General features: G+C 42.5%; 1 protein-coding gene and 1 pseudogene across 2 annotated transcripts; one reads left to right on the top strand and one right to left on the bottom strand.

The window, feature by feature from the left end:
• Positions 1–913: 913 nt before the first annotated feature.
• On the top strand, positions 914–15,298 carry LOC311134031 (putative Bax inhibitor 1; annotated as a pseudogene). The gene is made up of 9 exons: positions 914–969; positions 12,606–12,713; positions 12,953–13,074; positions 13,812–13,860; positions 13,955–14,052; positions 14,302–14,381; positions 14,556–14,683; positions 14,926–15,003; positions 15,281–15,298. The product of its transcript is annotated as a putative Bax inhibitor 1 (transcript).
• Positions 15,299–16,387: 1,089 nt separating this feature from the next.
• Positions 16,388–24,073, bottom strand: LOC311134210 (ly6/PLAUR domain-containing protein 1-like). The gene is made up of 3 exons (XM_084167820.1): positions 23,811–24,073; positions 18,147–18,284; positions 16,388–17,989 (listed from the first exon to the last, which is right to left on the bottom strand). Exons 1-3 carry the CDS (start codon positions 23,860–23,862, stop codon positions 17,760–17,762), a joined length of 420 nt encoding a protein of 139 aa, XP_084023946.1. The 5' UTR covers positions 23,863–24,073; the 3' UTR covers positions 16,388–17,759.
• Positions 24,074–26,110: the final 2,037 nt, after the last annotated feature.

Here is a 26,110-nt window from a genome sequence, read left to right as displayed (position 1 = left end):
ATTTGAAGGTTTTTGGTTAGCTATATTACAATAGGCAATGTATCTGAGTGAAGTTAGCTAGTTTTAGATAGCTTGTTCACTGTGTTGTGTAACGTAAGCCCCAGCATTGTTTGAGTTGCGCATGATTGGGAGAGGGCCTTCGTTATCAAATTAGCTAGGATAGTTTGCTGGCATTTCGACAAGGTTTCATCACATTAGACAAAATTGTTAATTATTTGTTTACTGTAGGCCTAATTACTCGTAATAGTTTATGTAGTTACGGGGGGATTTTGGGCCTAGGTGTATTAGCTAACAGTAGCTGTGTGTTAGTTACCGGTAAGCAACTGTCGCTAAGTAAATCTGAAACGTAACTAGAGATGGTCATGGTGAGACTGGGAGCTATATTTACATTTGACATTTTAGTCATTTAGCAGACGCTCTTATCCAGAGCGACTTACAGTTAGTGAATGCATACATTTTTCATAATATATGAGGCTTGAACTCAGGAAGCCCCTTACCCACAATATTTTACAACCAAGTCAGTGAATAGCTAAGCCCATACAATACCTTTGTAATGCCAGGCTAATCAAAACACTAATTATTTCCTTGCATAAAAGGAGGCTACATTCGTTCATTTTCAGACCCAGACAGTTAACGTTAGCTGTCTATTTGATCTTCCCAAGTATGTGATCCAGAATAGATAGAATGAAGTGACAACAAAGTACCTTTTGCTCTGGTGATGCAGCCAGACATGTTTTCACTTTCATTCCAGGACATGTAGCTAGCTACTTCAAGTTTTTCTTAATTAAGAAGGCTGTTTTTATTTGAAGCCATTACTGTACTAATCAACAGTAATGCCTAATGTCCATCACATATTCGTTTTTTCCCCAGGAAATTTTACTCCAGGGACAGGGTCCAACCAAGTCCAGACAAGATGAACATGTTTGATCAAAATATACATTTTGATTCCCTTTTTACATTTTCCCAAATGTAAGTATCTTGCATGGTTGACTATTTCCACACACTATCTGACAACAGTAAGGAGACTCACTGGCATTATTACAGTGTCATCATCATGAGTCAGTCATTGAACAGAAGCAGTCTGTACTGGACACAAACTTGCTTTGCTACTGTTGCAGACATTGATGTGTTACTAAATTACAATATGACTAGATTAGTCCTAACTGATGAGGTGGACATTTTTTGTTAAAATACATTTTCTGTAGAGCTAAACCTGTTCCTCATACAATAAAAACTCTCCCCTCTATCTAAACTCCTGCTCCACTCAGGCTACAAGCATGATTCTGGATGGGGTGGGTTGGGGGTAGTGATAGATAAATTAATCTGTTGATGTTAGGCTTTGTGGCTGTTGCATGTTATTGTATTTGGAAGAGTATGGATCAATGTCATTTTGTCTTGTCTTGCAACTGAATAAAGAAATTATATCTATCTATCTATCTATCTCTCTCTATAGTGCATTCGGAAAGTATTCAGACCCCTGGACATTTTCCACATTTTGTTAAGTTAAAGCCTTATTCTAAAATGGATGAAATAGTTTTTTCCCCCTCATCAATCTACACACGATACCCCATAATGACAAAGCAAAAACAGGTTTTTTGAAATTTTAGCAAATTGAAATATCACATTTACATAAGTATTCAGACCCTTTACTCAGTACTTTGTTGAAGCACCTTTGGCAGCGATTACAGTCTCGAGTCTTCTTGGGTATGACGCTACAAGCTTTTCACACCTGTATTTGGGGAGTTTCTCCCATTCTTCTCTGCAGATCCTCTCAAGCTCTGTCAGGTTGGATGGGGAGCGTCGCTGCACAGCTATTTTCAGGTCTCTCCAGAGATGTTCGATCGGGTATAAGTCTGGGCTCTGGCTGGGCCACTCAAGGACATTCAGAGACTTGTCCCGAAGCCACTCCTGCGTTGTCTTGGCTGTGTGCTTAGGGTCGTTGTCCTGTTGGAAGGTGAACCTTTGCCACAGTCTGAGGTCCTGAGCACTCTGGAGCAGGTTTTCATCAAGGATCTCTCTGTATATCGCTCTGTTCATCTTTCCCTTGATCCTGACTAGTCTCCCAGTCCCTGCTGCTGAAAAACATCCCCACAGCATGATGCTGCCACCACCATGCTTCACCGTAGGGATGGTGCCAGGTTTCCTCCAGACATGACGCTTGGCATTCAGGCAAAAGAGTTCAATCTTGGTTTCATCAGACCAGAGAATCTTGTTTCTCATGGTCTGAGAGTCCTTTAGGTTCCTTTTGGCAAACTCCAAGCGGGCTGTCATGTGCCTTTTACTGAGGAGTGGCTTCCGTCTGGCCACTCTACCATAAAGGCCTGATTGGTGGAGTGCTGCAGAGATGGTTGTCCTTCTGAAAGATTCTCCCACCTCCACAGAGGAACTCTGAAGCTCTGTCAGAGGAACCATCAGGTTCTTGGTCACCTCGATACAATCCTGTCTCGGAGCTCTACGGACAATTCCTTCGACCTCATGGCTTGTTTTTTGCTCTGACATGCACTGTCAACTGTGGGACCTTACATAGACAGATGTGTGCCTTTCCAAATCATGTCCAATCAATTGAATTTACCACAGGTGGACTCCAATCAAGTTGTAGAAACATCTCAAGGATGATCAATGGAAACAGGATGCACCTGAGCTCAATTTCAAGTCTCATATTAAAGGGTCTGAATACTTATGTAAATAAGGTATTTCAGTTTATTTTTAATACATTTGCAAAAATGTCTAAACCTGTTTTCGCTTTGTCATTATGGAGTATTGTGTGTAGATTGATGAAAATGTTTTATTTAATCCATTTTAGAATAAGGCTGTACCATAACAAAATGTGGAAAAAGTCAAGGGGTCTGAATACTTTCCGAATGCACTGTGTGTGTGTGTATGTATGTATGTATATATGTATGTATGTGTGTATGTATGTATGTATGTATGTATGTATGTATGTATGTATGTATGTATACATATGTGTATGTGTATGTATATGTATATGTGTATGTATGTATATGTATATGTGTATGTATGTGTATATGTATATGTGTATGTATATATGTATGTATATATGTATATATATACAGTGGGGAGAACAAGTATTTGATACACTGCCGATTTTGCAGGTTTTCCTACTTACAAAGCATGTAGAGGTCTGTAATTTTTATCATAGGTACACTTCAACTGTGAGAAACGGTATCTAAAACAAAAATCCAGAAAATCACATTGTATGATTTTTAAGTAATTAATTTGCATTTTATTGCATGACATAAGTATTTGATACATCAGAAAAGCAGAACTTAATATTTGGTACAGAAACCTTTGTTTGCAATTACAGAGATCATACGTTTCCTGTAGGTCTTGACCAGGTTTGCACACACTGCAGCAGGGATTTTGGCCCACTCCTCCATACAGACCTTCTCCAGATCCTTCAGGTTTCGGGGCTGTCGCTGGGCAATACGGACTTTCAGCTCCCTCCAAAGATTTTCTATTGGGTTCAGGTCTGGAGACTGGCTAGGCCACTCCAGGACCTTGAGATGCTTCTTACGGAGCCACTCCTTAGTTGCCCTGGCTGTGTGTTTCGGGTCGTTGTCATGCTGGAAGACCCAGCCACGACCCATCTTCAATGTTCTTACTGGGGGAAGGAGGTTGTTGGCCAAGATCTCGCGATACATGGCCCCATCCATCCTCCCCTCAATACGGTGCAGTCGTCCTGTCCCCTTTGCAGAAAAGCATCCCCAAAGAATGATGTTTCCACCGCCATGCTTCACGGTTGGGATGGTGTTCTTGGGGTTGTACTCATCCTTCTTCTTCCTCCAAACACGGCGAGTGGAGTTTAGACCAAAAAGCTATATTTTTGTCTCATCAGACCACATGACCTTCTCCCATTCCTCCTCTGGATCATCCAGATGGTCATTGGCAAACTTCAGACGGGCCTGGACATGCGCTGGCTTGAGCAGGGGGACCTTGCGTGCGCTGCAGGATTTTAATCCATGACGGCGTAGTGTGTTACTAATGGTTTTCTTTGAGACTGTGGTCCCAGCTCTCTTCAGGTCATTGATCAGGTCCTGCCGTATAGTTCTGGGCTGATCCCTCACCTTCCTCATGATCATTGATGCCCCACGAGGTGAGATCTTGCATGGAGCCCCAGACCGAGGGTGATTGACCGTCATCTTGAACTTCTTCCATTTTCTAATAATTGCGTCAACTGTTGTTGCCTTCTCACCAAGCTGCTTGCCTATTGTCCTGTAGCCCATCCCAGCCTTGTGCAGGTTTACACTTTTATCCCTGATGTCCTTACACAGCTCTCTGGTCTTGGCCATTGTGGAGAGGTTGGAGTCTGTTTGATTGAGTGTGTGGACAGGTGTCTTTTATACAGGTAACGAGTTCAAACAGGTGCAGTTAATACAGGTAATGAGTGGAGAACAGGAGGGCTTCTTAAAGAAAAACTAACAGGTCTGTGAGAGCCGGAATTCTTACTGGTTGGTAGGTGATCAAATACTTATGTCATGCAATAAAATGCAAATTAATTACTTAAAAATCATACAATGTGATTTTCTGGATTTTTGTTTTAGATTCCGTCTCTCACAGTTGAAGTGTACCTATGATAAAAATTACAGACCTCTACATGCTTTGTAAGTAGGAAAACCTGCAAAATCGGCAGTGTATCAAATACTTGTTCTCCCCACTGTATATGTGTATATATGTATATATACACTGCTCAAAAAAATTAAGGAACACTTAAACAACACAATGTAACTCCAAGTCAATCACACTTCTGTGAAATCAAACTGTCCACTTAGGAAGCAACAGTGATTGACAATACATTTCACATGCTGTTGTGCAAATGGAATAGACAACAGGTGGAAATTATAGGCAATTAGCAAGACACCCCCAATAAAGAAGTGGTTCTGCAGGTGGTGACCACAGACCACTTCTCAGTTCCTATGCTTCCTGGCTGATGTTTTGGTCACTTTTGAATGCTGGCGGTGCTTTCACTCTAGTGGTAGCATGAGACGGAGTCTGCAACCCACACAAGTGGCTCAGGTAGTGCAGCTCATCCAGGATGGCACATCAATGCGAGCTGTGGCAAGAAGGTTTGCTGTGTCTGTCAGCGTAGTGTCCAGAGCATGGAGGCGCTACCAGGAGACAGGCCAGTACATCAGGAGACGTGGAGGAGGCCATAGGAGGGCAACAACCCAGCAGCAGGACCGCTACCTCCGCCTTTGTGCAAGGAGGAGCAGGAGGAGCACTGCCAGAGCCCTGCAAAATGACCTCCAGCAGGCCACAAATGTGCATGTGTCTGCTCAAACGGTCAGAAACAGACTCCATGAGGGTGGTATGAGGGTCCGACGTCCACAGGTGGGGGTTGTGCTTACAGCCCAACACCGTGCAGGACGTTTGGCATTTGCCAGAGAACACCAAGATTGGCAAATTCGCCACTGGCGCCCTGTGCTCTTCACAGATGAAAGCAGGTTCACACTGAGCACATGTGACAGACGTGACAGAGTCTCGAGACGCCGTGGAGAACGTTCTGCTGCCTGCAACATCCTCCAGCATGACCGGTTTGGCGGTGGGTCAGTCATGGTGTGGGGTGGCATTTCTTTGGGGGACCGCACAGCCCTCCATGTGCTCGCCAGAGGTAGTCTGACTGCCATTAGGTACCGAGATGAGATCCTCAGACCCCTTGCTGGTGCGGTTGGCCCTGGGTTCCTCCTAATGCAAGACAATGCTAGACCTCATGTGGCTGGAGTGTGTCAGCAGTTCATGCAAGAGGAAGGCATTGATGCTATGGACTGGCCCGCCCGTTCCCCAGACTTGAATCCAATTGAGCACATCTGGGACATCATGTCTCGCTCCATCCACCAACGCCACGTTGCACAACAGACTGTCCAGGAATTGGCGGATGCTTTAGTCCAGGTCTGGGAGGAGATCCCTCAGGAGACCATCCGCCACCTCATCAGGAGCATGCCCAGGCGTTGTAGGGAGGTCATACAGGCACGTGGAGGCCACACACACTACTGAGCCTCATTTTGACTTGTTTTAAGGTCATTACATCAAAGTTGGATCAGCCTGTAGTGTGGTTTTCCACTTTAATTTTGAGGGTGACTCCAAATCCAGACCTCCATGGGTTGATACATTTGATTTCCATTGATAATTTGTCAGCACATTCAACTATGTAAAGAAAAAAGTATTTAATAAGATTATTTCATTCATTCAGATCTAGGATGTGTTGTTTAAGTGTTCCCTTTATTTTTTTGAGCAGTGTATATGTATACAGTGGGGAAAAAAAGTATTTAGTCAGCCACCAATTGTGCAAGTTCTCCCACTTAAAAAGATAAGAGAGGCCTGTAATTTTCATCATAGGTACACGTCAACTATGACAGACAAATTGAGAAGAAAAAAAATCCAGAAAATCACATTGTAGGATTTTTTATGCATTTATTTGCAAATTATGGTGGAAAATAAGTATTTGGTCACCTACAAACAAGCAAGATTTCTGGCTCTCACAGACCTGTAACTTCTTCTTTAAGAGGCTCCTCTGTCCTCCACTCGTTACCTGTATTAATGGCACCTGTTTGAACTTGTTATCAGTATAAAAGACACCTGTCCACAACTTCAAACAGTCACACTCCAAACTCCACTATGGCCAAGACCAAAGAGCTGTCAAAAGACACCAGAAACAAAATTGTAGACCTGCACCAGGCTGGGAAGACTGAATCTGCAATAGGTAAGCAGCTTGGTTTGAAGAAATCAACTGTGGGAGCAATTATTAGGAAATGGAAGACATACAAGACCACTGATAATCTCCCTCGATCTGGGGCTCCACGCAAGATCTCACCCCGTGGGGTCAAAATGATCACAAGAACGGTGAGCAAAAATCCCAGAACCACACGGGGGGACCTAGTGAATGACCTGCAGAGAGCTGGGACCAAAGTAACAAAGCCTACCATCAGTAACACACTACGCCGCCAGGGACTCAAATCCTGCAGTGCCAGACGTGTCCCCCTGCTTAAGCCAGTACATTTTCCAGGCCCGTCTGAAGTTTGCTAGAGTGCATTTGGATGATCCAGAAGAGGATTGGGAGAATGTCTATGGTCAGATGAAACCAAAATAGAACTTTTTGGTAAAAACTCAACTCGTCGTGTTTGGAGGACAAAGAATGCTGAGTTGCATCCAAAGAACACCATACCTACTGTGAAACATCATGCTTTGGGGCTGTTTTTCTGCAAAGGGACCAGGACGACTGATCCGTGTAAAGGAAAGAATGAATGGGGCCATGTATCGTGAGATTTTGAGTGAAAACCTCCTTCCATCAGCAAGGGCATTGAAGATGAAACGTGGCTGGGTCTTTCAGCATGACAATGATCCCAAACACACCGCCCGGGCAACGAAGGAGTGGCTTCGTAAGAAGCATTTCAAGGTCCTGGAGTGGCCTAGCCAGTCTCCAGATCTCAACCCCATAGAAAATCTTTGGAGGGAGTTGAAAGTCTGTGTTGCCCAGCGACAGCCCCAATACATCACTGCACTAGAGGAGATCTGCATGGAGGAATGGGCCAAAATACCAGCAACAGTGTGTGAAAACCTTGTGAAGACTTACAGAAAACGTTTGACCTGTGTCATTGCCAACAAAGGGTATATAACAAAGTATTGAGAAACTTTTGTTATTGAACAAATACTTATTTTCCACCATAATTTGCAAATAAATTCATTAAAAATCCTACAATGTGATTTTCTGGATTGTTTTTTCTCATTTTGTCTGTCATAGTTGACGTGTACTTATGGTGAAAATTACAGGCCTCTCTCATCTTTTTAAGTGGGAGAACTTGCACAATTGGTGGCTGACTAAATACTTTTTTTCCCCACTGTATGTGTGTGTATATACAGTGGGGAGAACACTGCCGGTTTTGCAGGTTTTCCTACTTACAAAGCATGTAGAGGTCTGTAATTTTTATCATAGGTACACTTCAACTGTGAGAGACGAAATCTAAAACAAAAATCCAGAAAATCACATTGTATGATTTTAAAGTAATTAATTTGCATTTTATTGCATGACATAAGTATTTGATCACCTACCAACCAGTAAGAATTCCGGCTCTCACAGACCTGTTAGTTTTTCGTTAAGAAGCCCTCCTGTTCTCCACTCATTAAGAGCATTGAAGATGGGTCGTGGCTGGGTCTTCCAGCATGACAACGACCCGAAACACACAGCCAGGGCAACTAAGGAGTGGCTCCGTAAGAAGCATTTCAAGGTCCTGGAGTGGCCTAGCCAGTCTCCAGACCTGAATCCGATAGAAAATTTGGAGGGAGCTGAAAAGTCTGTATTGAAAGTCTGTATTGCCCAGCGACAGCCACGAAACCTGAAGGATCTGGAGAAGGTCTGTATGGAGGAGTGGGCCAAAGTCCCTGCTGCAGTGTGTGCAAACCTGGTCAAGACCTACAGGAAACATATGATCTCTGTAATTGCAAACAAAGGTTTCTGTTCACATATTAAGTTCTGCTTTTCTGATGTATCAAATACTTATGTCTTGCAATAAAATGCAAATTAATTACTTTAAAATCATACAATGTGATTTTCTGGATTTTTGTTTTAGATTCCGTCTCTCACAGTTGAAGTGTACCTATGATAAAAATTACAGACCTCTACATGCTTTGTAAGAAGGAAAACCTGCAAAATCGGCAGTGTATCAAATACTTGTTCTCCCCACTGTATGTATGTATATATATATATATACAGTATTGGAAAAAAGTATTTGATCCCCTGCTGATTTTGTACGTTTGCCCACTGACAAAGACCTGATCAGTCTATAATTTTAATGGTAGGTTTATTTGAACAGTGAGAGACAGAATAACAACAAAAAAATCCAGAAAAATGCATGTTAAAAAAGTTATAAATTGATTTGCATTTTAATGAGGGAAATAAGTATTTGACCCCTCTGCAAAACATGACTTAGTACTTGGTCGCAAAACCCTTGTTGGCAATCACAGAGGTCAGACGTTTCTTGTAGTTGGCCACCAGGTTTGCACACATCTCAGGAGGGATTTTGTTCCACTCCTCTTTGCAGATCTTCTCCAAGTCATTAAGGTTTCGAGGATGACGTTTGGCAACTCGAACCTTCAGCTCCCTCCACAGATTTTCTATGGGATTAAGGTCTGGAGACTGGCTAGGCCACTCCAGGACCTTAATGTGCTTCTTCTTGAGCCACTCCTTTGTTGCCTTGGCCGTGTGTTTTGGGTCATTGTCATGCTGGAGTACCCATCCACGACCCATTTTCAATGCCCTGGCTGAGGGAAGGAGGTTCTCACCCAAGATTTGACGGTACATGGCCCCGTCCATCGTCCCTTTGATGCAGTGAAGTTGTCCTGTCCCCTTAGCAGAAAAACACCCCCAAAGCATAATGTTTCCACCTCTATGTTTGACAGTGGGGATGATGTTCTTGGGGTCATAGGCAGCATTCCTCCTCCTCCAAACACGGCGAGTTGAGTTGATGCCAAAGAGCTCGATTTTGGTCTCATCTGACCACAACACCTTCACCCAGTTCTCCTCTGAATCATTCAGATGTTCATTGGCAAACTTCAGACAGGCATGTATATGTGCTTTCTTGAGCAGGGGGACCTTGCGGGCGCTGCAGGATTTCAGTCCTTCACAGCGTAGTGTGTTACCAATTGTTTTCTTGGTGACTATGGTCTCAGCTGCCTTGAGATCATTGACAAGATCCTCCCGTGTAGTTCTGGGCTGATTCCTCACCGTTCTCATGATCATTGCAACTCCACGAGGTGAGAGCTTGCATGGAGCCCCAGGCCGAGGGAGATTGACAGTTCTTTTGTGTTTCTTCCATTTGCGAATAATCGCACCAACTGTTGTCACCTTCTCACCAAGCTGCTTGGCGATGGTCTTGTAGCCAATTCCAGCCTTGTGTAGGTCTACAATCTTGTCCCTGACATCCTTGGAGAGCTCTTTGGTCTTGGCCATGGTGGTCTGATTGATTGATTGCTTCTGTGGACAGGTGTCTTTTATACAGGTAACAAGCTGAGATTAGGAGCACTCCCTTTAAGAGTGTGCTCCTAATCTCAGCTCGTTACCTGTATAAAAGACACCTGGGAGCCAGAAATCTTTCTGATTGAGAGGGGGTCAAATACTTATTTCCCTCATTAAAATGCAAATCAATTTATAACATTTTTGACATGCATTTTTCTGGATTTTTGTTGTTGTTATTCTGTCTCTCACTGTTCAAATAAACCTACCATTCAAATTTTAGACTGATCATTTCTTTGTCAGTGGGCAAACGTACAAAATCAGCAGGGGATCAAATACTTTTTTCCCTCACTGTAGAAAGAATTCCCTGTCTTAGGTCAGTTAGGATCACCACTTTATTTTAAGAATGTGAAATGTCAGAATAATAGTAGAGAGAATGATTTATTTCAGCTTTATTTCTTTCATCACATTCCCAGTGGGTCAGAAGTTTACATACACTCAATTAGTATTTGGTAGCATTGCCTTTAAATTGTTTAACTTGGGTCAAACGTTTTGGGTAGCCTTCCACAAGCTTCCCACAATAAGTTAGGGGAATTTTGACCCATTCCTACTGACAGAGCTGGTGTAACTGAGTCAGGTTTGTAGGCCTCCTTGCTCGCACATGCTTTTTCAGTTCTGCCTACAAATGTTCTATAGGATTGAGGTCAGGGCTTTGTGATGGCCACTCCAATACCTTGACTTTGTTGTCCTTAAGCCATTTTTCCACAACTTTGGAAGTATGCTTGGGGTCATTGTCCATTTGGAAGACCCATTTGTGACCAAGCTTTAACTTCCTGACTGATGTCTTGAGATGTTGCTTCAATATATCCACATAATTTTCCTTCCTCATGATGCCATCTATTTTGTGAAGTGCACCAGTCCCTCCTGCAGCAAAGCACCACCTCAGCATGATGCTGCCACCCTCGTCCTTCACGGTTGGGATGGTGACTGATGTCTCCCGAGTGGCGAAGTGGTCTAAGGCACTGCATCGCAGTGCTAGCTGTGCCACAAGAGATCCTGGTTCGTATCCAGGCTCTGTCGTAGCTGGCCACGACCGGGAGACCCATGGGGCGGCGCACAATTGGTCCAGGGTAGGGGAGGGAATGGCCGGCAGGGATGTAGCTCAGTTGGTAGACCATGGTGTTTGCAACGCCAGGGTTGTGGGTTCGATTCCCATGGGTGGCCAGTATGAAAAATAATCTATGCACTAACTGTAAGTCGCTCTGGATAAGAGTGTCTGCTAAATGACAAAAATGTAAATGTGTTCTTCGGCTTGCAAGCAACCCCCATTTTCCTCCAAACATAACGATGGTCATTATGGCCAAACAGTTCTATTTTTGTTTCATCAGACCAGAGGACATTTCTCCAAAAAGTACGATCTTTGTCCCCATGTGCAGTTGCAAACCGTAGTCTGGCTTTTTTATGGTGGTTTTGGAGCAGTGGCTTCTTCCTTGCTGAGCGGCCTTTCAGGTTATGTCGATATAGGACTCGTTTTACTGTGGATATACAGTGGGGAGAACAAGTATTTGATACACTGCCGATTTTGCAGGTTTTCCTACTTACAAAGCATGTAGAGGTCTGTAATTTTTATCATAGGTACACTTCAACTGTGAGAGACTGAATCTAAAACAAAAATCCAGAAAATCACATTGTATGATTTTTAAGTAATTAATTTGCATTTTATTGCATGACATAAGTATTTGATCACCTACCAACCAGTAAGAATTCCGGCTCTCACCTGTTAGTTTTTCTTTAAGAAGCCCTCCTGTTCTCCACTCATTACCTGTATTAACTGCACCTGTTTGAACTCGTTACCTGTATAACAGACACCTGTCCACACACTCAATCAAACAGACTCCAACCTCTCCACAATGGCCAAGACCAGAGAGCTGTGTAAGGACATCAGGTATAAAATTGTAGACCTGCACAAGGCTGGGATGGGCTACAGGACAATAGGCAAGCAGCTTGGTGAGAAGGCAACAACTGTTGGCGCAATTATTAGAAAATGGCTGCGTGGCCCCATCGTGTTTATACTTGCGTACTATTGTTTTTACAGATGAACGTGGTACCTTCAGGCGTTTGGAAATTGCTCCCAAGGATGAACCAGACTTGTGGAGGTCTACAATTATTTTTCTGAGGTCTTGGCTGATTTCTTTGGATTTTCCCATGATGTCAAGCAAAGAGGCACTGAGTTTGAAGGTAGGCCTTGAAATACATCCACAGGTACACCTCCAATTGACTCAAATTATGTCCATTTTCTGGAATTTTCCAAGCTGTTTAAAGGCACAGTCAACTTAGTGTATGTAAACTTCTGACCCACTGGAATTGTGATACAGTGAATTATAAGTGAAATAATCTGTCTGTAAACAATTGTTGGAAAAATTACTTGTGTCATGCACAAAGTAGATGTCCTAACTGACTTGCTAAAACTATAGTTTGTTAACAAGACATTTGTGGAGTGGTTGAAAAACAAGTTTTAATGACTCCAACCTAAATGTATGTAAACTTCCGACTTCAACTGTATGTATGTGTGTCTCTGTCTCTCTGTGTGTCTCTCTGTGTGTGTGTTCCTCATACCATACAACTCTCCCCTCTGTCTCAGCTCCGCTCCACTCAGCTGCACCTGAAGAATGTCTACTCCAGCCTGGCCCTGTGCATGTTTGTGGCTGCTGCTGGAGCCTATGTCCACATCGTCAGCAGGCTATTCCAGGTAAACAGAGGTAGTGGTAGCCGTGGGAACAAGTACAACCAAACTGAAGCAATCTGTTAGTGTGTTGTAACTATTAAGAAAAGTGTGTGTGGGGAGTTGGGGGTAGATTTCACAAAAGAGGGCCATATAACATGATTGTCTGGTAATGAATTGAATGTTTTGCATTAACTTGTGATTGACAATCACCATTGATCTTATTACATTATAATAACTGTTGCTGTGTGTTTTGTGTCCATTAGGGTGGGCTGTTGACCATGCTGGGCTCCCTGCCCATGATGGTCTGGCTGACGATGACCCCCCCACTGCCCTCAGACAGAGAAGAAGAGACTGGCCATCCTCTCTGGCTTTGCCTTCTTCACAGGTAATCTCTTGTGGACAGATCTACGTAAACGTAACTGGTACCGTAGAATCTGTCGGGAAGGAATGGGTGCGTAGGATAACGAGCAGCAGTAGTTCCAGTGTTTGGGTTATCTGTCACTGGTTATTTGGATAAATCATGATTTCCCAGGTGTTAGCATCTTTCGGATGGGGAGTGGACATTCGGCCCTGTAACTTGCAAAGAGAGAGGGTGGAGCGCCTCGTTCCGGTTCCGCTCCTGGTTTTAGCCTCTTGATCCCTTCTCTTTTTTTTTTCTTCCTTTTTTTTTTTTTTTCAATTGTTGGTAATTTTTTAAAACAAAAATGTCTTCTTTTTTTAGTGGGGGTAGATCAGCTTTAATATTGCAGATCCCTTCTCTTAATACCTATGGACCCAGAACTTAATTGACCAGCTGACCAATTACGCAAGACTTTAGTTCTGGGTTAACCAACAAGATTACTTGACAGCTAACCTCATAGCACTGTCAAAGGGCCTACACAGTGTGTGTACTTGTTCACTCACCCTCATGCATTTAAAAGCTTTGGATTGGTGCAAACATGGCTGGAGGGAGTTGCCACCATTTTCCTTACACCAGTCCATTCCTTTTAAATCCTTGAGTGGGAGGGTACGAGTGCACACTTCCAAAGAAGGGTAGAGAATCGGAACACAGCCTATGTATTTTTAGCTATTGTAGTGGTCATGAGCTGATGTTATATATGTTCATTTCTCTCTTCATTCCAGGTGTTGGTTTGGGCCCAGCCATGGATTACATCATCTCTATTAATCCAAGGTAAAATGACAGTAATAATCTGTAAAGTAGCTAGTTTCCTTTGACTGAAGATTTTTCTAAATGTTTCTCATATCTGCTCTCCTTCTCCAACCAGCATCATAGTTACAGCCTTCCTGGGGACCTCCATCATCTTTGTGTGCTTCACACTGAGTGCCCTCTACGCCCAGCGCAGGAGCTTCCTCTTCCTCTGGGGTAAAGTGTTGTGTGCTGCTAACCACATTGTGTAATGTAAAGGAATGGAAACTACAGAACGTAAACTCGCAAACCTTGATGTGCTACTAGGTCAGGTACATGGAGAAAAAAGTGTACTCATTACCGGTGTCCTGGAGGTTTTCTTCTTTTTATTAAGGGACTGAAACTAACCACTCCGGTTTTAGTGAGACTGTGCTCTTGTACAAAATAAATGTTACCAAATTTAAATACCCCATGTCTGTCTTTCAGGTACTCTGACGTCCGGACTGTCCATCCTGCTCCTGGTCTCTTTCCTCAACATGTTCCTGGGGTCTGTCATGTTGTTCAAGGTAAAGAAGAAAACAACCCAATATAGTCATGTTTACATTGTTTTGATCTATTATTACTACATACACAGTGCTGTCCAACACTACTCTTAATGGACTTATGTGTTACAGTATGACTTACAGAATGTGTGCTAGTTGTCATTAACACCAATCAAGCATTTCTGTTTTTGTGTGTAGGCTCACGTATACCTTGGCCTGGCCATCATGTGTGGATTTGTGCTGTTTGACACTCAACTCATCATTGAGAAGGCTGAGATGGGAGACACAGACTACACTCTGGACCTGGTGAAGAGGGTGGGGGACTAGTTGTTGAAAGTATTTTTTGCCATTGTGATCTGGAATTTAGAAACGTGCATGGGTGTGTCTGTCAGGCCATGCAATCTTTCCTTATCAAACACAGTAAAACATACAGTAGAGTAAGGTATACAATGCAAGTGGTATGGACTTGGTATTGTGTAGAATGTGTCAATAGCTTGGCTCTGTTACAATGAGCTTTTCAAGTGTTTTATAAGATATTTAACTATTTTCTCTCTTCACCCTATTGAAGGCACTCTGTGGATCTCTTCTTGGACTTTGTGACCATCTTCAGGAAAAGCGAATGGTTATTCTGGCCATGAATGAGAAGGTACAATATTGGCAAGGTGCTCAACCACATTGCATTGCTTTTTATGTAGTATACCGACTATACTTCCACTGTCTCTTATACACATTGCTATGTTTTGAACCATCTAATAACATGCACACAGGACCAGAAAGCATCCTAAATACAATATGTATGATTAACCAGCATATTGTACCTTGTAGTAATCTTGTAAGATTAATAATGGTTTAAGGTTAGTTAGGTGAGAATTGATGTCTGTTTTATGTAGAGCTGTATTGTAAATATGTTATTTATTTAGCAGGACAAGAAGAAGAAGTAAATGAAGTGGAAGAAAGCCAGCAAATAAAATATCTGTGACCTGGAATCGCATCAGGAGTGCTTCTGGTGCATTCGCCTTAACAGCTTGATTATTATTAATTATTAAGACCATTATTTGATTTTGTACTTTGATATATTGTCTTAATTTTTAGGAATCGATTGGTTGCATTTGGAATTTGGCTTTGGCATAAGTTTTGATGTATTTGAGCTTTGATGTAAAGGTCTAGAAGTCCCGTTTTTGAAGGGATCGTGTAGTTGTTTTGTGAAGTTATTAACTAACACAGAGACTTATTTTGATAGTTATTTACACGTTGCGAGGTATACATTTTTGAGGAGACAATATTATTATTTTTGCTTTTCCATGTGAACAATGCCTCAAATTATTTAAAAAGGCCAGTTTTTATATACCTACTGATAAGTACTATAACAGTTTGCATTTGTGGGACCTCTTTGGCAGCTGTAAATATAATGGAAATGGATACATTTACTGCAAAGAGGATGATAATTCTGTGAATAATATCTGTCCAGTTGGGAATTCTGCCACTTAAATACCCCCCCCCCCCTTTTCTATTGTAGGTTGTGTCATTTAGGGGATGTTCTCAGAGTTTTATAAGATGCAAATGATAGAGCAGATAAGCGTTTGCATTTTAATCATGTTAAATATCCAGACCTGGCCCAATTCTCATCTACTGAAAGCACCTCACTCAACAAAATTATTGCTATAGGAGTTGTATGGCAATTGCTGGTCTCGTTGTCCGCTATGGTGTTTAGAAAATGATGTTTATTGATTGACTTGTATTGTATAATAATAATAATATGCCATTTAGCAGACGCTTTTATCCAAAGCGACTTACAGTCATGTGTGCATACATTTTTATTTTTTTTATTTTTTTTTGTGTATGGGTGGTCCCGGGGATCGAACCCACTACCTTGGCGTTACAAGCGCCGTGCTCTACCAGCTGAGCTACAGAGGACCACATATAAGTCTAATATATTTTCCAGATATTTCTTTTTTCAAGGTTGTTCTGTCTTTCCCCTACTAAAAAATATTCAGTGCTTGAAACAGATGAAGAGTAGAGAACCTGTGTTTCGTGTGCTATGGATTTTATTTTATGTAATGAGGTGAAATGAAAGAAGAAAAAAATCCCACTCATCTTCATGGAATGCCCAATGTGCAGGAGTAACAACATTGATTTACAAGGTGCACTTACAGTTTAATTTAGAAGTAATCTCTTGTGACAGGGGTTATGGGATTCATTGAGAAGGTATGGCATTTCTGCCAAATTCAAACCATTCCACTCAATTTAGTCACTGAAGCATATGGCATAGCATCCAGTTACCAGTCAGAACTAGTCCTCCTCTACCCATTCATTCTGTGTCCTTGGCTAAAGGATGAGCTGTTACAAATGTTTCATCCTCTTCCTTGATGTTGAGGGATTCAAGATGCAGGGAAATGTACTGTTTCCATTCTGATATAGGTCATTTTCCTTAGGTTTTCAACCTTGGTTGAATGAAATTGAACAGATCATCTATCTGGCAGTCAAAGATCCTCACTGCGGTGTACCTCAAGGCTTTATTTTCTTAGAAGTGCCAATAATACAGGTTTACCAAACTATCACCTATTGCTTCTCAACTGAGGATTTGACTGTTTCAAAAAAGAAATAACTGCTTATACAGTTTTCCAGGAATTGCTGTTGTAAGAATTTAAATTTGTTAAAATAAAGTTTGATTAAGTCAATGGGACTTGTAATTTATGTTATGTTCATTAAGTTGTTATAATGGGTTGCAAAGTATCACGCACATCCCTACGGGGATTTTAATCCTTAAATCTATTGATACACCAATCTAATTAACATGATTAAAAAATCCCCATCAAAATCTGTCAATTTAAGCTAGATGTTTGTTTTTGCATGGGCTGCGTCTCAATCCACCACATCAGCCTATGTCAGCCTTCCGCATCTGCGGTGGACATTTTAACTGAGCAGTTCCAAATTTGAGTTGTCTTGAAAGCACCATATGATCACTTATTGCAACATAAGTACACCAGTGTGTGTCATCCTATCCGTAAAACAGAGGGTACATTCAGCACTACACACTGCTCAGTCATCTCTGGGACTGAGCACTAGTTCTTTGATTAGGCGCAGTCTGAGACAATGATATTAAAATGTAACCTCCCTATTAGAACACAAACTTTGTTAATGTACTGTGGATGACAAATATATTTTTTAAAATAAACTTTAGGCTCAGAATTCAAATGTACTGCCTAAATTTCTCATGTGTTTGTCACTCTTTTTGGTCAATGGGTCCGTATGTGTCGGTCAGCCCTGTTAGTAGATTGTAGAATCTCTGTCCACAGTAGACCTAGTTTTTCAGTAATCTCTCAGGACAGTGTCTGTTGGCTCCAACACCAGGCACCACACCTGAGAACCTTCAGTCCAATCCAGCCAATACCAGTGTCCACATCAGGGCAGTGTTCCCACAGCAACAGTGATGATGAGGAGGGTAGTGGGTCTGGCGGGAGGATGGGTGGGGGCCAGGGAAATCCTGGGGGGGCGGGGTCCGTTGCAGAGGGGGGTGTTACAGCAGCTGATGCAGACAGAGCCCACCCGACCCGGGACGCAGAAGGACTGATACCCTGCTGACACGATCAGACAGGTGGAGAAAGAGGCACAGGCCTTCCTGTAGGACACACCTGGAGGGAGGGAACACTGTGAGACATCAAAGCCTTGGCCAAAGGTTACACATGTCAAAGGGTGCAATTTTGTTTGATATTGTAAAACAAGTTTTTTACTATTAACCCTACTAGAATGGATTCAGACTTGACAGCAAAAAAAGTCAACCAGGCTCACCATTTTCACCCACAATCACCTCCTTCTGACAGGCATTCTGGACGTTTGCTGTGCAGTTGACAATGAACTTTGGAGCTGAACAGTCATTGTCCAACAGAGTCTCTTCACAGTGGTAACACTGCATCTGAAATGGCCAGACTGACACACACACATGCTTAAAATACATGGAAGGAAACATCCAGTTATGGTGCAATACAACATGGAAGCCCATTCATGTGTTTCCAAGCAACGTCCATGGAGATTAATGCAGTGCAGAATATCCACAAGAGGGAGCCATTTCCTTCTGTTGATGCCTCTATTCCTTCTCTAATACAAACACATGACCATTGGCCAGTGCCCTTTTCAATTAGCATGGTCAGTTCAACAGCACATAGGTTTAAACCCTCAAAAAATGCTATAGCCACTGCTTTTTAAACTACACTGTTACTCGTTATTATGACCACTGTCTCAGCAAAAGAGGGAGATCATCACATGCACCTTCAAGTTTGAAAGCTATCCAATCACTGCCACTATACAGAGAATAATTAGTATGAAGAATCCTTGGTAATCAGTAGTCACCCAGCTAGTGTTCAACAGAGATGTTTGGAATTGAGCTGTTGTGCATCCTATCTGGGCTGGATTGATGTTTATTTATTTTATTTTACATTTATTTAAACAGGGTGTCACCAATGAGACCAGGGTCTCTTTCGCAAGGGAGCCCTACACGTACAATTCATAGACAAAATGAAATAGAAAAACTAACTAACTAAAATACAGCACAACAAACAATCAAGAAAAACAGCCACATTCCTCAGCAAATAGTTCCCCAATCAATATTTTAAATTGCCCAAATGGCATCAGAGCGTCCAATTGCAGTCTATTTTGCAGTTGGTACCAGAAATGAGGTGGATTAATACAAAACAAAAATTACGTAATTCGGTGGAAACCCGAGGAACCTCAAGAGTTAACCAACCCTGGGAGCGGGTTTGGTATCATGTTTTTTTTATACTTTAACAACGAAGTTAGGTAAATTGGAAGCTGGTGTAGTAGGGCTTTGTAAACAAAAAGGGAGTAATGAGTTGATCTACGGGACTTTAATGAGGACCAGCCAACCTTTTGATACAGGATGCAGTGGTGAGTATTAAAACTGTCACCAGTGGTAAAACGAATGGCGCTATGGTAGACAGCATCCAAAGGTTTAAGAGTAGAGGCAGCCGTGAGCTGCCCAGTGACACAAGCCTACCAGACGAGCTAAATGACTTCTACACTACCGGTAAAAATGTTTTAGAACACCTACTCATTCAAGGGTTTTTCTTTATTTTTACTATTTTCTATATTGTTGAATAGTCAACTATGAAATAAAACATATGGAATCATGTAGTAACCAAAAAAGTGTTAAACAAATCAAAATATATTTTATATTTGAGATTCTTCAAATAGCCACCCTTTACCTTGATATCAGCTTTGCACACTCTTGGCAATCTCTCAACCAGCTTCACCTGGAATGCTTTTCCAACAGTCTTGAAGGAGTTCCCACATATGCTGAGCACTTGTTGGCTGCTTTTCCTTCACTCTGCGGTCCGACTCATCCCAAACCATCTCAATTGGGTTGAGGTCGGGGATTGTGGATGCCAGGTCATCTGATGCAGCACTCCATCACTCTCCTTCTTGGTAAAATTGCCCTTACACAGCCTGGAGATGTGTTGGGTCATTGTCCTGTTGAAAAACAAATGATAGTCGCACTAAGCCCAAACCAGATGGGAAGGCGTATCGCTGCAGAATGCTGTGGTAGCCATGCTGGTCTAAATAAATCACAGACAGTGTCACCAGCAAAGCACCCCCACACCATAACACCTCCTCCTCCATGCTTTACGGTGGGAAATACACATGCGGAGATCATCCGTCCACCCACACCGCGTCTCACAAAGACACAGCGGTTGGAACCAAAAACTCAAATTTGGACTCCAGACCAAAGAACACATTTCCACCGATCTAATGTCAATTGCTCGTGTTTCTTGGACCAAGCAAGTCTCTTCTTATTATTGGTGTCCTTTAGTAGTGGTTTCTTTGCAGCAATTCGACCATGAAGGTCTGATTCAAACAGGCTCCTCTGAACAGTTGATGTTGAAATGTGTCTGTTACTTGAACTCTGTGAAGCATTTATTTGGGCTGCAATTTCTGAGGCTGGTAACTCTAATGAACTTATCCTCTGCAGCAGAGGTAACTCTGGGTTGTCCATTCCTGTGGAGGTCCTCATGAGAGCCAGTTTCATCATAGCGCGTGATGGTTTTTGCGACTGCACTTGAAGAAACTTTAAAAGTTCTTGAAATGTTCTATATTGACTGACCTTCATGTCTTAAAGTAATGATGGACTGTTGTTTCTCTTTGCTTATTTGAACTGTTCTTGCCATAATATGGACTTTCTCTTTTACCAAATAGGGCAATCTTCTGTATATATATATGTCACAACACAACTGATTGTCTCGAACGCATTAAGAAGGAAATAAATTCCACAAATTATCTTTTAAGAAGGCACACCTGTTAATTGTAATGCATTCCAGGTGACTACCTCATGAAGCTGGCTGAGAGAATGGCAAGAGTGTACAAAGCTGTCATCAAGGCAAAGGGTGGCTACTTTAAAGAATCTCAAATATAAAATATATTTTGATTTGTTTAACACTTTTTTGGTTACTACATGATTCCATATGTGTTATTTCATAGTTTTGATGTCTTCACTATTATTCTACAATGTAGAAAATAGTAAAAATAAAGAAAACTCTTGAATGAGTAGGTGTTCTAAAACTTTTGACCGGTAGTGTATGCTCGCTTCGAGGCAAGTAACACTGAAACATGCATGAGAGCATCAGCTGTTCCGGACGACTGTGTGATCACGCTCTCCGTAGCCGATGTGAGTAAGACCTTTAAACAGGTCAACATTCACAAGGCCGCACGGCCAGACGGATTACCAGGATGTGTACTCTGAGCATGCGCTGACCAACTGGCAAGTGTCTTTACTGACATTTTCAACCTCTCCCTGTCTGAGTCTGTAATACCAACATGTTTCAAGCAGACCACCATAGTCCCTGTGCCCAAGAACACTATGGTAACCTGCCTAAATGACTACCAACCCGTATCACTCACGTCTGTAGCCATGAAGTGCTTTGAAACGGTAGTCATGGCTCACATAAACACCATCATCCCAGAAACCCTAGACCCACTCCAATTTGCTTACCGCCCCAACAGATCCACAGATGATGCAATCTCTATTGCGCTCCACACTGCCCTTTCACACCTGGACAAAAGTAACACCTATGTGAGAATGCTATTCATTGACTATAGCTCAGCGTTCAACACCATAGTGCCCTCAAAGCTCATCACTAAGCTAATGACCCTGGGACTAAACACCTCCCTCTGCAACTGGATCCTGGACTTCCTGACGGGCCGCACACAGGTGGTAAGGGTAGGTAACAACACATCCGCCACGCTGATCCTCAACACGGGGGCTCCTCAGGGGTGCGTGCTCAGTCCCCTCCTATACTCCCTGTTCACTCATGACTGCATGGCCAGGCACGACTCCAACACCATCATTAAGTTTGCTGATGGCACAACAGTGGTAGGCCTGATCACCGACAACGACAAGACAGCCTATAGGGAGGAGGTTAGAGACCTGGCCGTGTGGTGCCAGGACAACAACCTCTCCCTCAACGTGATCAAGAAAAAGGAGATGATTGTGGACTACAGGAAAAATAAGAGGACTGAGCACGCCCCCATTCTCATCGACTGGGCTGTAGTGGAGCAGGTTGAGAGCTTCAAGTTCCTTGGTGTCCAAATCACCAACAAACTAACATGGTCCAAGCACACCAAGACAGTCCTGAAGAGGGCACGACAAAACCTATTCCCCCTCAGGAGACTGAAAATATTTGGCATGGGTCCTCAGATCCTCATAAGGTTCTACAGCTGCACCATCGAGAGCATCCTGACTGGTTGCATCACTGCCTGGTATGGCAACTGCTCAGCCTCCGACCGCAAGGCACTACAGAGGGTAGTGCGTACGGCCCAGTACATCACTGGGGCCAAGCTTCCTGCCATCCAGGACCTCTATACCAGGCGGTGTCAGAGGAAGGCCCTAAAAATTGTCAAAGACTCCAGCCACCGTAGTCATAGACTGTTCTCTCTGCTACCGTACGGCAAGCGGTACCGGAGCGGCAAGTCTAGGTCCAAGAGGCTTCTAAACAGCTTCTATCCCCAAGCCATAAGACTCCTGAACATCTAATGAAATGGCTACCCAGACTATTTGCCTTTACGCTGCTGCTACTCTCTGTTTATTATCTATGCATAGTCACTTTAATTACTCTACCTATTTGTACCTATTACCTCAATTACCTCGACTAACCGGTGCCCCCACACATTGACTCGGTACCGGTACCCCCTGTATATAGCCTCGCTATTGTTATTTTACTGCTGCTCTTTAATTATTTGTTACTTTTATTTTTTTTTATTTTTTTTATTAATGTTATTTTTTGGGAGGTATTCTTTCTTAAAATTGCATAGTTGTTTAAGGGTTTGTAAGTAAGCATTTCACTGTAAGGTCTACACCTGTTGTATTTGGCGCATGTGACAAATAACATTTTATTTTATTTTATTTTAATCTGTTATGCCTGCATGATCTGATGGGTATTGCTTGCAACGCATGAACAACATTATAGCAGCACTTTGTAAAACACATATCTCTCTACAGCTCCACTATTTTGAAATTGTACTGGTATTTTTCTGTGTGATTGCATCCTATATTCATGGTACTTTATGAATGTGTCTGTCTGTCTGTAGGGTCATCTACTATAAAGAATAATCCAGTGTGGCCACACATACAGTATTATTATTGCATTAGTGTCACACTCTGGTTCTAGGACTTTTTGTGTTTAGTCAGGGTGTGTAGATTTCCGTGTGTTGTGTACTGTGGGTAGTGTCTAGGTGTTCGCGTTCTATGTTTGGTCAGTGACTCCCAATCGGAGGTAACGAGTGTCAGCTGTCGGCTCGTTATCTCTGATTGGGAGCCATATTTAAATGTCTGTGTTCACCTTGTGGTTGTGGGTTTTTGTTCATTGTTCAGTAGTTGTCACTGAGGACTTCACGGATCGTGTTTTGTTTTGTCGTGTGTTTCAAAATTAAAATCATCATGTTCACTCCCAACGCTGCGCTTTGGTCACACTTCATTGGCGATCGTGACAATTAGACAAGTTCATCTCTTTGTTTGAAAAATGGCTAACTATAGGCTTATGCTGTTGGAGCAGAACTTATTCATGCGTCTGTCTGAATGACACAGACTGGTTTTATGACTTTGTGTTTATGACAGGTAGGCTCAGACTTCAAAGGTAACACAAGTTAAATAAATCATACACTTCTGTCAATGTTCGTAATTGTGCACGGTTAGCCTAAATGTAAAACGATTGCATACATATGTAGCCTACATTTTAGTTGAGAAAGGAAAATAAAATAAGATATTTGTGAGAAGCCTTCCCACGCGTAAAGGCTCTATTCTAATATAATGCATAAAATATAGTCTATAGATTTTAGGGCACCGAGGCAATAATTGAGAAATTAATCAATACTCGGGATTGCAAATGTTATACATAATATAAATAAACAGACACTGACATTTACAAAAGAGAAACAGTAGATATGTACCTGAACAGAGGACGCATCCACACAGAGAAGCGAGGAGAACAAACGATTGCATCTTCCATAAACTCCATCAAACGGTTACTTTATCTCCAAAAAATATTACACATGTGTAAGGTTAGCCTCGACTTTAATTCACGCCTGATAAAGTACAGTGGAAGCAGTAATATCACCAGTAAGCATCCAGTAACCTAAATTGGTTCCAGTGGGCTTGCATCTCCTACCTTTGATGCCGTGAGTGCGCTCTGGTGGGCAATCAATCTCAGAGTGCTGTGTAGTGATGTGCAGTTCGCAAACGATTCGTTCTTTTTGAACGATTCTTTTTACTGACTCGAGAGTCATGATTCATTTTTCTGAGTGAGTCGTTCATTTTAGTCGTACGTTGACCTGCTAGTGCTGGTCGCAATGAGTCCTACAGCAGGATTAAGAGCCAATTTATGCTTGATCTATAAATGTGTTCGTAGACTCCATATGGAGGGTGTGACGCAATAGCGGAGCCTCCAGAGGCATGCAGAGGCCAAATTGAGCTCTGTACCGCATCGCTGTGCAGCTCCAAATTTGTTTAGGGGTCTGCATGTCCAATCCGACGTCTGAAGTGGCCGTACAAAATTTACTGCGATGCAGCCACCGCAGGCGTCAGGGCTTTAATACTTATTGCGCTTAGCCTAGCAGAGCAGAGCTATTGTGGAGGAAGTAGTCAATTAAGTGAGTTTGTGTTGAAAGGCGTTACATGGTCAATCTGATATATGCAATGGGCTTGCAGCATTTAGGGTGATACTGCCTCTGCAGAAGTCAGGGCATTCATGCTTCTTGCACTTCGCTGAGCAGCACAGAGCTCTTGTGAAGGAAGTTGTCAAGGAAGTGAGTTTGTGTTTATACAGGACCTGCCGCCCTCACCTACTGTCAACCAATCATGTCAATGCAGAGCTATAGCCCTCCACATTGTTACAACATTTGAGAGGCGCACAGCTATATGGTATGGAGCTCAATTTGACCTTGGTGTGCCTCCGGAGGCTTCGTTATTGCGTCACACCATCCTTACAGCACCCCCGACCACATTTTCGGATCAAGCATAAGTTGGCTCTTATACTGGACCTCCCGCCCCCAACTACCGTGAACCAATCATGTCAATGCGGAGCTATATGGAGTCCTCTGCATTGTTACAACATTTGAGAGGCGCATGGCAATGCGGTAAGGAGCTTGATTTGGCCTCTGCATGCCTCCAGGAATCATACGAAATGGGTGATGGACATCCACAAATTAATGCATACCATACGAAACGTAACAGATCATACCAAATGGGGTGTCTTGGATTTACATATTCTGAGACCAGGTTGGGTCCGAACACCAACGCTTATGACCAATGGCCTTTCATATGCCACAGGAAAATTATTATGAGCCTAGAGAAGAAAAATACATGTTTAGAACTGATAATTGGTCACACATGGTGCAAGAATGACTGCAATTAAATTATTATTGAACGTTATGATGGACACAGCTTTGTAGAACCAAAACATACACAGCCTCTGCTCAACAAACTCGAACTCGAGAACGAATCGTTTGGGGGGCTGCAGTTCGCGAGCGACTGTGCTTATCACCCTCACGGCAGTCAAGCAATGCATTCCGCCAAGAGTCGTTCACAATCTAGTCCAGTAGCGGCCACAGCTCGTTTAAAATGTATCAAGAAAAAATATTATTTGTGTACCTGCAATCAACAAATGTACATTGTTTAAAGCACACGTTTACAGGTCTCAGTCACAAATGACAGCTCCAATAAGCCCCCTATGGTGAACAACATGTGAACGAGAGGCTCGTAGAATCATGATTCTTTCGAGTTTTACATTTTACATTTTAGTCATTTAGCAGGCGCTCTTATCCAGAGCGATTTACAGTTAGTGGGTGCATACATTTTCATAGTTCGCTGGTAGGGGGTCCTGCGTGCTCTGGGCATTCCTGACTCAAATGAACGAAATGAGTCGAAAGATTTGTTCTTTTGACTGAACGAGTCGAAAAGATCAGAGTCATTAAAAAGAGCCGAACTTCCCATCGCTAGTGCTAAACAACAAATGTTGTAACATTTCATAAGAGCAGAAAAATAGGAAATTAATGTATAACTCGAATTCATCCTTACACAATTCATCCCTACAAAATGTATAACTTTTCAGTGTGACTATCCTAGCCTTAACCACAAACCTATCCCTTACCCTAGCTTCATATCCAAATCCCGGTTCAACCCTAATCCCATCCTTAAGCACATAGCCTTGGGAAGTAGGGGTGCTGAGGGTGCTGCATCACCCCCTGAAAAA

This window comes from Coregonus lavaretus (genome assembly GCF_964263955.1).
Source record: "Coregonus lavaretus genome assembly, chromosome: 8".
NCBI classification, from domain to species: Eukaryota; Metazoa; Chordata; class Actinopteri; order Salmoniformes; family Salmonidae; genus Coregonus; species Coregonus lavaretus.
Note: the sequence above shows the minus strand (reverse complement) of the source record. Positions and strands in the feature narration are given on the sequence as shown.